General features: G+C 42.9%; 2 protein-coding genes across 2 annotated transcripts; both read left to right on the forward strand.

Annotated features, from left to right (window-relative positions):
• The first annotated feature begins 1,760 nt into the window (after positions 1-1,760).
• On the forward strand, positions 1,761-6,221 carry dhx40 (DEAH (Asp-Glu-Ala-His) box polypeptide 40). Its single transcript, XM_070828967.1, has 17 exons — positions 1,761-2,116; positions 2,271-2,416; positions 2,510-2,629; positions 2,715-2,951; positions 3,095-3,161; positions 3,246-3,377; positions 3,518-3,617; positions 3,707-3,793; positions 3,932-4,114; positions 4,217-4,297; positions 4,386-4,543; positions 4,728-4,842; positions 4,971-5,079; positions 5,246-5,340; positions 5,468-5,537; positions 5,656-5,884; positions 6,024-6,221. The coding sequence occupies exons 1-17, from the start codon at positions 1,945-1,947 to the stop codon at positions 6,143-6,145; spliced, it is 2,223 nt and encodes a 740-aa protein (XP_070685068.1). The 5' UTR covers positions 1,761-1,944; the 3' UTR covers positions 6,146-6,221.
• A 381-nt stretch (positions 6,222-6,602) lies between these two features.
• On the forward strand, positions 6,603-16,141 carry akt2 (v-akt murine thymoma viral oncogene homolog 2). The gene is made up of 14 exons (XM_070829463.1): positions 6,603-7,005; positions 8,701-8,883; positions 9,099-9,230; positions 9,361-9,472; positions 10,786-10,939; positions 11,820-11,951; positions 12,084-12,149; positions 12,240-12,308; positions 13,194-13,316; positions 13,416-13,544; positions 13,987-14,201; positions 15,416-15,503; positions 15,599-15,701; positions 15,825-16,141. Exons 2-14 carry the CDS (start codon positions 8,838-8,840, stop codon positions 15,902-15,904), a joined length of 1,449 nt encoding a protein of 482 aa, XP_070685564.1. The 5' UTR covers positions 6,603-7,005; positions 8,701-8,837; the 3' UTR covers positions 15,905-16,141.
• The last annotated feature ends 686 nt before the right edge of the window (positions 16,142-16,827 follow it).

Here is a 16,827-nt window from a genome sequence, read left to right on the forward strand (position 1 = left end):
CATCACCTGATATGCATTAAATCCAATAAGCATTCAAGTTTATACAGCTTGGAGTTGGAAATTATGGATAAAATGATGATATGGTCAAAATAATCACTTGCCTAATAATTGTGCACACAGTGTACTTTCACGAACACTTACTTTCATGTTTCTCAGAATTTGTTAATTCATGACTCAGATATTTTTTCCCAATTTTTTTATCCACAGATTCCTCCTTCAAGTCTTTCTATCCCTCTCCAGACCCTCCGATAAAGACTGGTCTTGGCCAGCCGGTGTATGTGGAGGTGTTTCTTCTCAAACACGAGGCCAAGGATTTGGTGCTGCTGCTGGGGGACTGCTGGGCGACACCGACTAATGACCCACATGACCCACAGAGATGGAACCTGCTTGTTAAAGGGTGAAATCACGTGAAATTAACACTTTGTATAGGAAAGATCTATTAGATGCACAGAGCTTTACCTGTATTTTGTATCTGATCCAGATGCCCTTTCAGTGGTGACAGCCACAGAACCGTTGTGCTGCCAGTTGTCTCCAGTAAAGAACTTAAGTATCCTTCTCTTCATAAATGGTTTGTGGTCAAGCTGTTCTCATTTGTGAAGCCCCAAACACTTGAAAACCTGGTATGTAAGAGAAGTTATGAAAATATATATTATATCTGGCTCTTTTTCTTGTTAGATGTCATGATTTTTTTTCAAATATTCTCCTACAGGTATATTTCCATTGTAATGCAGAGATCTGTAAAGGGCCAGATTGCTCACAGTCCTGCAACAATGGTAAATAGATCTGCAGCCTGTTTATCCTTTATGACTCTGATTTTGCTTATTGATGTATGCACTTGCTTGCATGTAACACTGCGTCTACCGTCTCTGTTTTCCATGTCTTTTAAGGTACGCGTAAATTAAGAAGAATTACACCAGGCCCCGGACAGAGGAGTCTTTACAGCATAGTCTCTGGTGGACCTCTTCTTTATCTACTGTAAATAACTAGAGACGGGACATGGAAATAGCTTACCCTGATTAATAATGAAAATAAATCTACGCCTTACTATATTGGCCTTAAGTTAGAAGATTTTACATCATTCTCATGCTAGCAACTCAACATTGGTTTTTCTTTTATAAAATTAAACTTGTTGTCAGAAGGTCCACTTTTCAATTCAAGGTACTTGTCTCAAAACTACTTATTGCCCTGCTCAAACCAAGTTTCTGAATTATGTGTCTGTCTATCTATACCTATATAATTTATATTGATGGTTATAAATCTAAGAATAATCTCAGTTCTAGATCCCAGCTGGACAATAAATTATCAGGTTTGTGGAGAAAGGTGTTTGCATAGCTGCTCCAATACTATAAGTTAAAGCAGGTGTGCTATTTTTTTTTTTCCAACCAGTATGAACGTATTAACAGGCCTACATACAGAAAGATGGACCTTAAGGCAGCTGATTACTGAGTAAATCCTTAAATAATAAAGGCCTGGTTCTAAACGTTTTTGTGCAGAGAAACTTGTCAATACTGTGACTAAATTTGATTGAATTAATTAAATAAATACACTTCCGGACATGTGAAGACATCCTCTGACTGATTTTTATGTTTCTTATTGTATGATTATTTGATGGTGGCGCATTTATCTCTAAATAAAGCTTCATTTAAACAAAAAAAAAAAGTACAGCCAGAGTTTAATTGTGACGGTGGAGCTTGGGTCACGTGCCCACAACTTGACCAATCATAGCGCAGAATGGTTTAGTTTGCGGAAGTCATTGAGCGAGCGTGACGTCTTTCAAACGACAAGAAGAAATGTGAAAGAAGTTGATATTTTATACAGTTTAATGCCGTCTGTTGTCACGACCACCGACTAAATCGTCTACTGCATGATTAGCGGCAGTATATAGTTCGTCTGTTCGCCTCCTCAAACTAATATCTGCTGCTAAAGTGAGCCAGAGCTGTCATTATGTCCAAATCAACGAGATGGGACTCGGAGAATATTGAGTCAAAACAGCTGCCTATCTATCGGCACAAAGCCAGGCTGGTTGAGACTGTTAAAGACAGCACTTTTCTGGTTGTCACCGGTGAGACGGGCAGCGGGAAAACCACACAGCTCCCACAGTACCTGCACCAAGCAGGTAAGCTGCCATTTATCTGTCTAACATCAGATACATGCGGTGATGTTAGTTTAACTAACACAGCAGCCCTGTATTTTGTGAATTTCCCAGTTAGCATACCAATTTGGCGATTTAATATTTATACGAACCACTTTCTCCTCGTCTTTTTGTGTAGGTTTTTGTAAAAATGGCAAAATTGGCATCACCCAGCCCCGCCGGGTGGCTGCCATCACAGTGGCCCAGAGGGTGGCCCAGGAGATGCAGTGCAGTCTGGGTAAAGAGGTTGGCTACCAAGTACGCTTCGATGACTGCACATCACAGGTGAGAGGCATAAGGGACTCGTCCCCTGCTCAGATCACCGTGTATATATTGCAGATGTTCAATAAGGTGAAGGTGTGACTGTGTTTGAGCCAGGACACGGTGGTGAAGTACATGACAGACGGCTGCTTGCTCAGAGAGATCCTGGCAGATCCTGGACTCTCTCAGTACAGTGTTGTAATCCTGGATGAAGTCCACGAACGCAGCCTCAACACAGTGAGTTAACATGTGACACTGACCCCGTAATGCGTAATTAAGCACAATACTGTCAGATACATGCGCATTTTTTTCTTTGTCGCAGGATATTCTACTGGGTTTATTGAAGAAAATCTTCTCGGACCCTGCTGAGGCCACCAAGGGCCGATCTTTCCCTCTGAAGGTGGTGGTGATGTCCGCCACCTTGGAAACGGACAAACTTTCAGCCTTTCTCGGCGACTGTCCCGTCTTTGCTATTCCTGGGAGAACTTTTCCCGTCACCTGCACATTTGGTCATGCTGTAGGACCTAAAGACATAGAGAGCACCGCTTATGTAAAAGAGGTACTGAGTTTCAGCTTTGAGTCATTGTTACAGGAAAAAGCAGGTACTTTAAACTTAACTGTACAGTTAACTGTACAGTTATTGCTGGTGTTGTTGTAGCCTGATGCTTTTTGTTGGTATTCATTTAATCTTTTGCTCCTCAGGTTGTCAGACTGGCCCTTGATGTGCACACCAGTGAAATGGCTGGGGATATTCTTGTCTTTTTGACAGGTAGGTCATAATAATCAATCCTTGAGATCACGGTATATCTTAACCTTGACTAAACCTGCCACATTAATTCTCCTTGTTCGACAGGCCAGTCAGAGATTGAGCGTGCTTGTGACTTGTTGTTTGAAAAAGCTGAGTCTATAGACTACCGCTACGATGTCGAGGACCAAACAGTGGAGGGTCTTCTTATTTTGCCCCTTTACGGATCCATGCCCACTGGTAAACACATGCAACAGCTGTTACATCTTATTTGTTGTTAAGTAGATTACAGTTATAGCTTTTTGCAGATGAAGTTCATATTGTTTGTTTGAAAGAAAACACTGCTGAGAAAAAAAGTAAAAAGTTTAATCTTGTTCTAGATCAACAGAGGCAGATCTTTCAGCCTCCACCCTCAAGAATAAGGAAGTGTGTAGTGGCCACCAACATTGCAGCAACATCTCTCACCATCAACGGCATAAAGTGAGTGGGGCTTGTGTGTTAACATCATTCAAATACTTCACGGATGTCTCTGCAAAACATGTCATCGTCCAATCCTTTTAACCGTAAAGGTACATCATAGACAGCGGCTTTGTGAAGCAACTCAACCACAACTCAAGAGTGGGTCTGGATATCCTGGAGGTGGTGCCTATCTCAAAGTGAGTTTATCAATAAATAACATTTCGAACCTGCAAATAGGTTTATTCAAGTCATTTTTCCTGTTTACACGCGCGCCATTAAGAAAGCTTGCCAACAGAGATTTGGGCTGAATTTTTGGGGGGATTTTCGGCGATTAGGAGCGAGGCTCAGCAGAGAGCAGGCCGAGCTGGAAGAACCTCCGCTGGGAAGTGCTTTCGAATCTACACCAAGGAATTCTGGGAGAAGAGCATGCCTGAATATACAGTTCCAGAAATCCAAAGGACGAGTCTGACGGCAGTGATACTCACACTCAAGTGTCTGGGCGTTCATGATGTCATTAGGTACCCTGACACCCACCCATGCTGTGTCTGTTTACTTTCTTATAATTTATCACTTCTCTACACTCCCTTTGCCTTTTTAGTAATGAGTTAATTTCTTTTCAGGTTTCCTTATCTGGACTGTCCAGAGGAAAGGTTTATTCTCGAGGCGTTAAAACAGCTATACCAATTTGATGCCATCGACAGGTGAGCTGTTACACCTGCGCACCTGAATCAAACCTTTGATTGTCCAAACACAGTAGTGAATTTATGCTGTTTTATGTGTGGGCTGTAGGAGAGGCAGGGTGACCAAGCTGGGGGAGCTAATGGTGGAGTTCCCCCTGCACCCAGGCCTCACCAGGGCCGTGCTCAAGGCCGCCTCACTCGGCTGTCAGGACCTGCTGCTCCCTGTGGCCGCCATGCTGTCTGTAGAGAACATTTTCATCAGGCCAGGTCAGCAACAGCTTAGGCTAAGATTTTGGTTGTATGAAGGAAATGATCTAGTAGCAGAGAGATGCACGTGTCCCTTTTTAATATAGAGAGCCATGAAAGTTCTGTATTATTTAGCTTTGAAATGTTCTGTGAAGACTTGAGTTTTGAGTGGACACAGCTTTGACTGATGTCCTCTTGCCTTCAGGCCACCCTGAGAAGCAGAAAGAAGCAGATCAAAAGCACAGAGCTGTAGCTACCAGGAGTGGCAGCATCAACGACTTTGCCACACTCCTCAGTGTGTTTCAGTCGTGTAAATCCAGGTAAAGAACTTCAAGGCTGCTAGATGAAGAAATGTCAGTGTTAGTCTGTCGCTTGCCATGCATTCAGGGCTTTATACTGCATGATGATGATGATGGTGTCATCAGAGCCCGTCTCTTGCATTCTGCAGCGACAGGCCCTCAGCATGGTGTAAAGATAATTGGATCCACTGGAGGGCGCTCAAGTCGGCCTTTAGTGTTGAGACTCAGCTGCGAGAGATCCTCATCCGCCTCCAGCAGGTACAGCAGTTCACAGAAGTCATTTCCACATGAGCGACTGAACTAAAGCTTTGCAGATCATTGTGGTCAGATTGTTTAACTCTGTCATTTATTAATTACTTTACCAACACACATTAATTTGAGTGTGACTTATATTTTATTGCGGGCGTGCCGTCTTTTCTTTCAGAAAAGAGATTTCCCTGTTGAAACATTTGACGGCAATAAGAGTGAACTCTTCAGACGATGCCTGTGCACAGGATACTTCACCAATGTTGCCAGAAGGTATCACCAAGCTTCATTTAAAATCTGTATTTAACTCTCCTTTGGGATTCCTTTTTAATTTGTCAGTAATGTGAACTTTTGCTGGTTGTAAATAATTCTTCTGTTAATTTTTGTACATCCCACACAGGTCTGTTGGAAAGGTGTTTTGCACTATGGACGGCCATGGATCCATGGTTCACATTCATCCATCGTCATCGGTACAAATGTTTTTGATTTTGATCAATAAAACAGTTTTCATGGAAGACACATTACGTTTTGAACCAAGCCGCCGTGCTCCCTCTGATGTCTCCCTTAATCTTGCTTTCTTGCTTGTAGCTGTTTGACCAGGAGGCTGAGCTGAACTGGGTCATCTTCCATGATGTGCTGGTGACCTCGCGGGTGTACATCAGGACTGTGTGTCCTATCCGATACGACTGGGTGAAGGACTTATTACCTAAACTCCATGAGGTGGATGTCTATGAACTGAGCAATGTGACAAGACAAGAAGTGACTGACGATGAGATGACAAAATGGGAGACCAGGGAAGCAGCCAAAAGACAACCAGGTTTTCAGAATAATTGATTTGATGTTTATTTGTAAATTGCAATTGCATGTGTGAAAGCTCAAGGCAGTAAGATTTTAATTGTGACTGAAGTTAAATAAAAACATGGTTGACAAACTAATACATTACTTTCTTTTGTCAGAGGGTTCTACTGAGGACGTCATGAAGAAGCTGGAGAAGCGAAACAATGAAACCTCCATCAGCGACGCTCGTGCTCGCTACCTGCAACGAAAACAACAAAGGCAACAAAGTAAAGCGCTTTGACAGAAAAGCCAGCAAATGATTCCTGCAGTGTAAAAGTTTTCGTAAAAAATATCCGAATAATAAACTTCTTACATTTATAACATTGCCCCTCTCTTCTTGAATCCCTCCACTTTACACACACAGGATACTGTAATAGTAGTCGTTGCACATGGATCTTTGAGGTTTATATTTAAAGAACTTGCTCCTAAACGGTGAGTGGATTAAAAGAGAACTTGGATTAAAGAGGAGGTGGGAAAACTAGGTAAAAAGACACAGTTTGGAAGGTTTTAAGTGATTTTTAAATTTTAGTTTTGCACTGCCTGTGTCTCAGACAATCTGTCCAGCAGCTCTGTGGAGCTGGGGTGAGGTTAAGGTTACAGTTTGGTACTTGATGTACTTTCACACCGACTGCTCAGGTGCAGTGGACCCTCTCTGGCCTCCTACGTCACTTCCTTTTGTGTGCGTCTGCAGGGCTGCTTCACTGTCTGGCTGGGACGGAGGACTTCCACGCTTAAGCAGTCGACTAACCTCACAAAACCCGTGAAGAGGCGTTTTTATCTGTCCGAGATTGGCAAATTACTTGTCCTTTTCAACCAAACTACCCATCACGTTGGATCTTGGTGGACTTTATCCTCTCGCCGAGTCGCATACGCCTCAGTGAACCACTGCAGCAGCAACAGACCGAGCACGCCGCCGCCGCCGCTGCTGCTGTTGTGAGAGAAGAAAACAAGCTCAGCGAGCAGTCCGCTAAGCTGTGTGATCATTGACAGAGTTCAATACACACAAGCTTCAAGTGATAACTGAGGGGAGCTTTGTGCAGGATACCTCCGAGCCTCTTCGAGAACCAACAGCTGAGGGCATTTATTTTCGCTGAAGTCGAGGTAAGAAAAGCCGGGGTAATGATAAGACTAGCGCAAGTGGCTAACTGGCATGCTAACTTGCGGTTAGCTTCAAAGCTATCTTGGCTAGCTGCCTTGTTTGGTCGTAATGCGGTCATGGTCAGTGTCCTCGCTGCTGTCTGAGGCGCCGCTTGGACAAAACTGCCCACTGGCTGTAGTTGAAGTGTGGGAGCAACTTGTTTAATATTAGTGTTAAGCTACGACGGGACAAGCTAACGGACCTGTCTTGGACTTTGGCTCGGCTAGCGAAGCACTAACGTTACACTGAGAGGATGGGGATGTGTTAACGCTACGTTAATGTTTACGTTAGGCGGCTTGTTGTTGTGCTGGCTCTAGTTTGTACATTAATACAGTTGCATACCCAGCTAGCCAAGTGAAATAGTACTATTTATTATCTCCAATAACTGATGCTACGTGTTCCATTAAACCTCAAAGCCTGGCTAGAGGTGATTATTGATGGTACTGTCTGAAACGAAAATTGAACTTGACGCAGAATGTACAGCGAAAGTTGTGGCGTGTCGTATTTCTCATCTCAGAGACCAACGACTATTACTCAGTACTCACACAAACATTAGTTGGTGTGCAGCTGTGAACATCCGTGGATGCACCTCGGATGGCCATAAAAAAAAAAAGTCCGAAGTCGTGGAAAGCCTTATCTGTGTTTTTGTCTTTGTAAACAAAGCAGTTCAAACAGTCTTTGTGTTCTAGTGACTGTATGCACCGTAATATTCAGCCCCATCACTTTCACTGAAATACTGTGAAATTCTGGTAAACCTATTATCTAACATAAGCTGTTGATTCAGGGCTGACCCTGGATCACCAAGGCCTCTCCACAAACATTCGGCAAGAGCTGTGGGAGGCTGTTGCCTCTGACAATACAGAGCTTTGCAGCGATGTTGCTAATTGTTAGATCAGTGGGGTATTTCCAGCATCACCAGAGCTCCAATATCTGACACATATCTGCTGCAGAAGTATTATGATACTGAAACACTGGGGTTTGTTGCATGAGATGCTGCAGATGCCCGGAATTTTAATACCTAGCCAGTGGTCATGACAGTCATTATGCGAGTCTCGTTTTCGCATGTCACTGTTTTTACGTGTCAGATGGTAAGATATGAGGTGAAGAGCAGGCATGGAGATTTTCATCAGCTTTTTTTTTATGTTGTGTGTGTGTGTGTGTGTGTCAAGGCAACAGCGGGCCTCAGAAGGTGAGGAATTTATTCAAGAGCAGTGCTGTGGTGACAGCTCTCAGATAGGCATCGAGAGCAATGCGCAGAAAGTTTCATTTGTTTTGAGAGATCAGTTTCACTTTGTGTCTTAATCTTCACTTTCCTGGCAGTAGCTCAACTTCCTATAGGCTGCGTGTCTTTTCGCATTTATTTTGTAGTCTTCCTCCTCATCCAAAAAGGCAAGTGAGCGTAAAAAAACACTACCCAAAGCTGTTTTTTCTATTCAAAGTGAGGCACTGAATTGTAAATAGATGTCACACAGGTGTTTTGCTCGCACATTTACAAGTCAGCATAGTTTTTAAAATGTTTAAGAGGTCACACATGAATAAATGTTGATGGCCTCTGCAAGTTCTCATTACTTCTACTTTTTTTTTTTTTGTATTTCATGAACAATCTAACACTTGTGCATTATGTATTAACAGGATTTCTTTCTGTTCTTTTCCTCCAGGTATTATATTATTTAGGTGTCTTTTTTTTTTATAATCTGAGCCACTGTCAGGCACTTGACCAACAGGAACAAGTTTGCACAATTTCCACCAGCTTGTCTGCAGCCCCCTCACAACCTAGAGAGTCTTCTGCCCCAGCATGAATGAAGTCAGTGTTGTGAGAGAGGGATGGCTCCACAAGAGAGGTAAGGGAGGCCCCCGTGTTCACCGTCCATCATCTGAGTCTATATTAAAGCAATAGTTCTTTTCAAAATCTGTATTTTGAGTAGTAAATACCCCCCAGAGTTTAAGGTATCTGTCAGGTTTGTGGTATAAGCTGTCACTTACAATGGATGCACATTGTCATAGTATCATGGCACAGAGAAGTGTATTTAGCCATCTTCACCTGTCTGTTTCTCAGGTGAATACATTAAAACGTGGCGGCCTCGTTACTTCATCTTAAAGAGCGATGGCTCCTTCATCGGCTACAAAGAGAAGCCCGAGGTGTCCAGTGACCACAGCCTCCCACCACTCAACAACTTCTCCGTCGCAGGTCCGTTTTCCTTCCTGGCTGGTGAATTTCAATAAGTGCCAGATTAAATCCAGAGAAGTGTTTGTATGTGTTTTGTAGTTAGTGCCCTCAGCTCTTCAGTGTGTTCAGCTGATGTATCAATGCCTTGCAGAATGCCAGTTGATGAAGACAGAGCGTCCCAGGCCCAACACATTTGTCATTCGTTGCCTGCAATGGACCTCCGTTATCGAGCGCACCTTCCACGTAGACAGCAACGAGGAGAGGTAAAAGACGCTGATTCAAATGTTTTTATTGTAATTCCGTTTTTCTGTCTCTTTGGTAGAAACTCTGCCGTCTGTAGTGGGCTTAGGCCCGTACATCTGAGAATTCAGTTTACACTTGAAAACAACTTCTGTCAATATTTCAGCACATTTCTGCAAAGTTGTCTGTCTACACTGAAACACAGAAACAATATGAAAATAGCCGAATTCTTCCTCCTCAAACGAAGCAGCAAACAAATCTGGTCAGCGAGGCAGACAGATTGGTTACTCTGCTGAGTCTCGGCTCAGTAAAGCTCTGTTCTGTTACTTCCTGCTTTCCATTAGCAATTACAGTGTTTCACAATAGCCAAAAGATAGATTTCCCTTTGTCTCTAGATAGACAGCCGAATACGTTTTTAAAAAAGTGAATTGATAAAAGCGTAGACGAGCTGCGTTTGAGCTGAAACGTCAGTCAAATCTGGCATCACATGACTGAACACATCAGAAACATAAATACAGGTTAAGAATAACACCTGAGTGTAGTATTCAGATTTATCAACATCCGAAAGGATTTGTGGGCATGTCTAACGCTGGCTTAGTATGAATTGAAGGCCACACTGAACAGGAAAAAAAAAAAGCCCCTTGAGATTTAGCCGGCTTAGTGTGGACATCTCAGGATCAAATCCTTCTGTCTCGTTTTTTACATCAGAATGGATGTGACAGAAGAGATTTTTGGAAAATTTAACATGAGATCATCAACGAATGACCAAAATGACTCCTGCTAAGACATTCATTTTAGTGTTCTAAGGCTGAATGACCATGTCTGGCTTTAAAGGAAGTGAGGACAGAAAGACACAAGGAACAACATTTCCACAAAATTCTAACTTAGAGGGCCTAAATGGGCCATTGTTCACTAGAGGCAGTGAAATCCATTTGAGTTTGTGCGAGCAGGAAAGACCATCATGCTCGAAATAGAATTCAGTGCCAGATTAAACCTGATTATTCACCCCTAACCCAAGCAATCGTCATTGAGTTTTGTTTACATCCGCTCTGCCAAGTACCAAATCCCAGCAACCCCCCAGATTATCCTGTACCTTCTGAACTTTGCTTGATGGACTACTGTTTTTCTTTTAAGATATATTTTGGGCGCAACATGTATTCCATCTGTCTGAATACAAAGGTTTATAAAGTAGAAATATTACATACAGAAATATGTCATTGCTAGCTACAATATGTATCTTTGATTATCTGCCAATTCAACTTTAGAAAAGATTCAGGCTAGTGGAGACGTGCGTTTTCTTCTGACTAAGGGCAGTGTGTGTTGTCTTCTGGGTCAGGGAAGAATGGATGCGATCGATCCAGGCAGTGGCAAATAGCCTGAAGAGTCAGCAGCAGGACGAGGAGCCCATGGAGATCAAATTTGGCTCACCAAGTGACAGCAGCGGCACAGAGGAGATGGAGATTGCTGTGTCCAAATCCCGCACAAAAGTGGTCAGTATTTGCACAAGCAGTGGCTGGCAGCTGAGCGTTTGCTGTGTTTGTCCAGCTAAGCTCATCTTTATTGAGCAAGTTGTTCAAACTTTAAGCCTCTTTCTCAAAGCTTTTTTGGTGAAGCAACCTTTAAATGAGCGGAGAGTAACGCCTGAGTATATATTTTGTCTAGCACTGATTCACTTCAAGTGATTTTGGATGGCCCTGGTTTTACAGGCTTAGTTCTCCTACACATCTGTCACCATAGGCCTGCAGAAGTATGTGGTTTTTTTCTGTGTAGAAACTGTTTTAGTCCACTTGCTTGCCACTCTTTCTCAAGTGTTAATTTAAAGGCACGGTTCTCTAATTTGATGAGAAATATTTATAGTTATTTCGGCATGTCTTGAATTTATATATTATATTACTATGACTATTATTATTGTTATATTAGAACACATTTTTAAGTCCCATTATCACTCCGTCATGAGTACACCACCACATGTATGAATCTTTAACCCCCTTTACACTCAAGGTGGTAATGTATTGCTGTCTGTGTAAAAGTTACTTTGATGGAATGGGGGGTCAGTTTTGTCCTGCCCCTGAGCTGGCAGCGGAGGCAGTAACAGAGCCAAACTGGCGTCACACACAGATGCCAGTGCAGCTCTGACGGGATGCCACTAGACGCAGACGCTGCTGTGTTACACGTCAAACCTCTTTTGTTTCCAAAAGCCAGTGTTCCGTCTAAAGTCACACCATGAGGCGGCACTTTGCCGCCATTGTTTGGTTCAGTGTGAACAAGCAAAACCACCTTAACATCAAGTCTTTTAAACGCCGATATTGCGTGATCTCTGTGTAAAAAGGGGCTTTTGTCACGGCTTATCCTTGAATATTTTTCCTACAGACCATGAGTGATTTTGACTACCTGAAGCTGCTGGGGAAGGGAACATTTGGTAAAGTGATTCTGGTGAAGGAGAAGGCCACGGGGATGTACTACGCCATGAAAATCCTCCGCAAAGAAGTCATCATTGCTAAAGTTAGTGTTAATCAAATCACCGTGAAATCATGACTTTAAATTGTTTTGTTTTGTATTGCTATCTATTAGTCTGTAGTCTTGCTCTAATTGCATGTACTGAACGTGTGTGTGTGTGTGTGTGTATTCCTGCAGGATGAGGTGGCACACACAGTTACAGAAAGCAGAGTTCTCCAAAATACGCGGCATCCCTTTCTAACGGTGAGTATTGTTGCCTCAGTTCAAGCCTTCTGAAATGGACCATTTAGTCAGTATGATGCAGTAACTAGTTTTTGTTTTCCTCCTCTACAGACACTAAAATATGCATTTCAAACGCATGACCGGCTATGCTTTGTGATGGAGTATGCAAATGGAGGAGAAGTAAGTTTTCCTCTTTCTCGTCTGGCTTACAGTTGTGTCTGATGTGTTTCTGTAACTGTTTTTGACCTTTAGCAAAACGAAGTAAGGGTGTAAGTTAAAAAAACACGTTGTGATACATGTATATGCAGTATCATGGCATCACAGTATACAAAGGTATTCAGAAATCCCTGTGGGATGATTTTCAATACCATGAAAACTCCTCCACTGGCTATTAAACTGATACAGAGATGTTGTACTGAGGTGATGTATTTTAGTGCACAGCACACACTAGCAGATGTCAGTCTCTGCTGCTGGAACAGGCAGCTGAGCTGAGAAAGATGGTGACTGTGAGTAGTAGGGATACAGGACTAGTAACAAAGGAATATGGCTCAGTATTGGAATATTACAAGCTGGTAACACCCATTCTCTACCTTTTTGGCAAAATTCTTAACGTGGTTGTTTTGCAGACTAATAATACTACTAATTCGTATAATCAGTAATTTTGTCTTGAGCTCTTTCCAACCCCTGAGAGCATTAATATACACATAAGATGCATCAAAGGGATGCATACATTGGTGTCACTCACTGGAATTTAATTTTCCCACGGAAAAGGTCGTGGTGATTACATGTAAGATCTCCAAAGCTTTCCAATTACTCTCCTGTCATTCTGTGTGTCTTCATGTTTACTCCCCTTGATTCATTTGTAATGAACTGAAATGCAACAATTTCTACAATTTTTCCCTTTTGGTCGTAGAAATGTTTAAATGCACACATTGAAAATGTGAAAGAGCGACTAAGATTCAAGAAATGGGTTAAAATCAAGGCCTTTTCATTTAAATCAAGTAACTCAAGGAACATGAGCAACTCTCCTTCATTCCTGTGTCTGCATGTTTTATTCTTTCTCAGCTCTTCTTTCACTTATCGCGGGACAGAGTATTCACGGAAGACAGAGCCAGATTCTATGGTGCAGAAATAGTGTCAGCACTGGAGTACCTACACTCACGCAATGTAGTTTACAGGGATTTAAAGGTAAGGCGTCTGCTGGCTCTGACAGTACAGTATTCCTTTATTGTAAATAAGTTGGCGGGATGTCATTTAATTTAATTTGAATGTTTTTTTTCTGCACAGCTGGAGAACCTCATGTTAGACAAGGACGGCCACATAAAGATCACAGACTTTGGGCTGTGTAAAGAGGGGATCACAGACGGCGCCACCATGAAAACCTTCTGTGGAACCCCGGAGTACCTGGCACCAGAGGTAACGCAACAATGATTGTGGGCTCTTGACATCAACGTGTTATGTGACCGGGATCATGTAAATGAGCACCGATGCCACAGGAATATTAGTTTTAATGCGGTGGTGATTTCATATTTGCACATTTGGAGCAACTGACTTCATTGTGGGGCACTATGTGAACATGGTTGAGACAGTAATGTCCGTGCTTTGACTCCCACAACAATAAAATGCTAATGCTTAGACAATCCCAGTTGACTCACAGAACAATGACAATCAGCAAGTTTCTGGGGTGGGAGGGTTTGCTTCCTCTATTTTGACTTTACCAGAAGATAAAACTCATAAGGCAGCTGGTGCATTGTTGTTTCTATCGTCTTTTGAGATTGGGAAAACAGGGAGCGGCAACGTAAAAAATCATTTAGTCGTTTTATTTTTCTCTTAACTCTTCTCACTGCCCCCCTGTCAGGTGCTAGAGGACAATGACTACGGCCGAGCGGTGGACTGGTGGGGACTGGGCGTGGTCATGTACGAGATGATGTGTGGCCGGTTGCCCTTCTACAACCAAGACCATGAGCGTCTCTTCGAGCTAATCCTCATGGAGGAGATCCGCTTCCCCAAGAACCTGGCTCCTGAAGCCAAGGCCCTGCTGGCCGGTCTGCTGAAAAAGGATCCCAAACAAAGGTTCGTGGTTTGCAGCTGATTTTACATCGTGATAATCAAGCACTAATTTAGTAAGCACATCAGGAGTATTTTGTGTGGAACAGTGGTATCTCTCATAGTGTCACTGCTACTCAGTGCTGGAAGGCTGCAAATGAAAATTATACTCAGAGCAGACATTTAACCAAATTAAAAACATGGGTTTGATGAATGCCTGAAATTCCAGCTCCAACACGTTGGTCGGTTTTTGTAAGCATTCAGTGGACACCCGTGGCTGGAGGCAGCACGTTTTCAGGTGGCCTGTTTGTCCGTCACATTCTCGTTAACGTGATATCTGAAGAATGTGCACTTGGACTGAAGGGTGAACTGGTTTTGTTGGTCAGAGGTCGAGGGCACTTTGACCTCATAAAAACCTGTTTATGGCCATAACTCAAGAATTCATATGCTAAGTGATGACCTTTTATAACCACGTCCATCTTTACTGCAGCATTATGATGTTTCGTTATTCAACACATTAACTCAGGATCAAACGGGGAGATTGTGACCATACTTCACCTTTGCTTGGATACGGAAACTGTGATACTATGTCTTGGATCTAGATAAACATGTTTGCAAAACTGCAACTTGACTGGTTGGCGGTGACACACAACCACGAGGTGGTAATTTCTTTTAGTTGATATTGTTATGTTACCACACAGTTTATTCAAGATAAAATAAATGCTCCCTAATGACGTATGGCTTCTCTGCGAGAACACGGCTGTTCAGCTGAGCAACAGGCTCCTGAGGATACAGCCTTGAGAAAACACATTTTCTTCCTGAGATGTTGCACCTTCCCACTGTGTTCAGGGACACCACATATTCAGCTGTAAAAGAAGTAACCACATTATTAAGCCCTTGTTCCTTCTTGATTAGTTTTGTTACAGGGTAATGGCCATAAACAAGGACATAATTGATTGTTGTTTTGGTTCAGCCCCAGTGTTTCTGGGAACAGTCAAAGAACTGCTAAAATTAGCACACAGAGCACCGCCTGCAGGCTTACTAACACGCGCACTCATAAGCAGTAAGGAAATGAAGACTAAATTTATCTAGAAATTGGTTAACGCAAGTCAGAAGGGAACAACACAACATAAGTGCTTGTTGTGCATTTCTAACGACAGTGTTTGGACAATTATCGGCATAAAGGAAAGGGAGCTGTTGAGTGGGTGCGATGATGACAGTGTTTTTGTTTTTGCTGTCAGGCTCGGAGGCGGACCAGACGATGCCAAAGACGTGATGAGCCACAAGTTCTTCACCTCGATTAACTGGCAGGATGTTATTGACAAAAAGGTGAGTGGCATGCTGGGAAAAAAAACAACAAATGACGTCACATTTAAAGCGAGATGCTCGGAACGTAAAACCACTGACATCCTCCTCCTCCTCAGCTTATTCCACCATTCAAGCCCCAGGTGACATCAGAGACGGACACGCGCTACTTCGATGACGAGTTCACAGCACAAACCATAACGATAACTCCCCCTGACAAGTGTAAGTAGAACAACCTCTGCCGTTTGTGCTTTAAGAATGGATTTTATACACTTGAATACATCTGTTTTTTAACTAGGGGACGTGTTTTGTTTTTTTTCTCCTCTCTCTTTGTGTATACTCCAGACGACAGTTTAGATGCAGAGGATTCAGATCAGCGCACGCACTTCCCTCAGTTCTCCTACTCTGCCAGCATACGGGAATGATCACTCAGACTCTTGAACAAGCAGGCAGGCTTACACACGATCACAATCCCACACACACACTTGCACTGCTGGGGAATTCGAACGACACCAACAAAAACTGGCACAAGACACATTTTCATTCGGTCTTAAACGCACATACACTCACAGACAAGGACACACACACACGCGCGCACACACGCACTGGCAAATCAGACAAGACAGGGATCACAGAGTATGAAATGAACACACAGGCCGTGAATGACTGACCTCAGCAGGTTTGTGTGGACAGACTGGCAGCTTTGTCTCTGGGCGTCCTCTCAGGGGTCGGCTTCAGGCTTCCCTGCAGGACCTCTGCTGCACTACACTGGGTACCACATCAAAGCCTTGACACTTTGGAAACCAGGTTATGCCAGCAAGTACCACCTCTTTACCAGCTGTACCCATGCTACACACACCCCCACACACACACACACCCACACCCACACACACCAATCCGTGCATAGACTGCATATATATATACACAGACATACTTGATAGAATTTTAAAAAAGTATAATCAAAATTAGGAAAGGAAAAGATTTGGGGGGAAAAGACAAATTTTTATTCCATCGATTGTTACGGTTTTAAATGTAAAGCCATATTTCTGCATTTCTTTGATTTTTTTTTTTTTTTTTTTTCCAATTTTTTTTTTTTAACAAGTGCTCTTTCTGGAACTTGCTGTTACAAATCAAGTGTGGGACTGTTCCTACAGTAGGGGGAAATGGGGAAGAGGGGGAGGGGAGGAGGGTTGCCATTTCTGTGTTTGCACTGCACGTGTGTTAGAAGCGAGTGGCCGTGTGAATGTGTGCGTGTGTGCATATGAGCGCAGGGGAATGTATGAACAACCATTTTGATTCTCAACCATCCATTCGTGTCTGTTTTTATGCATGTTTTTAAACTCTGAAC

The sequence above is a fragment of the Pempheris klunzingeri genome, chromosome 4 (assembly GCF_042242105.1).
Source record: "Pempheris klunzingeri isolate RE-2024b chromosome 4, fPemKlu1.hap1, whole genome shotgun sequence".
NCBI lineage: Eukaryota > Metazoa > Chordata > Actinopteri > Acropomatiformes > Pempheridae > Pempheris > Pempheris klunzingeri.

What these genes read in the sequence shown, in the direction of transcription:
- dhx40 (XM_070828967.1), top strand. Translation starts at nt 1,945, where the DNA reads ATGTCCAAATCAACGAGATGGGACTCGGAGAATATTGAGTCAAAACAG. An exon ending in ACGAACGCAGCCTCAACACA is followed by an intron (nt 2,630 to 2,714) that starts GTGAGTTAACAT and finishes TCTTTGTCGCAG; the next exon opens with GATATTCTACTGGGTTTATT. An exon ending in TTCACCAATGTTGCCAGAAG is followed by an intron (nt 5,341 to 5,467) that starts GTATCACCAAGC and finishes CATCCCACACAG; the next exon opens with GTCTGTTGGAAAGGTGTTTT.
- akt2 (XM_070829463.1), top strand. Translation starts at nt 8,838, where the DNA reads ATGAATGAAGTCAGTGTTGTGAGAGAGGGATGGCTCCACAAGAGAG. An exon ending in AGTATGCAAATGGAGGAGAA is followed by an intron (nt 12,309 to 13,193) that starts GTAAGTTTTCCT and finishes ATTCTTTCTCAG; the next exon opens with CTCTTCTTTCACTTATCGCG. An exon ending in AGGATGTTATTGACAAAAAG is followed by an intron (nt 15,504 to 15,598) that starts GTGAGTGGCATG and finishes CCTCCTCCTCAG; the next exon opens with CTTATTCCACCATTCAAGCC.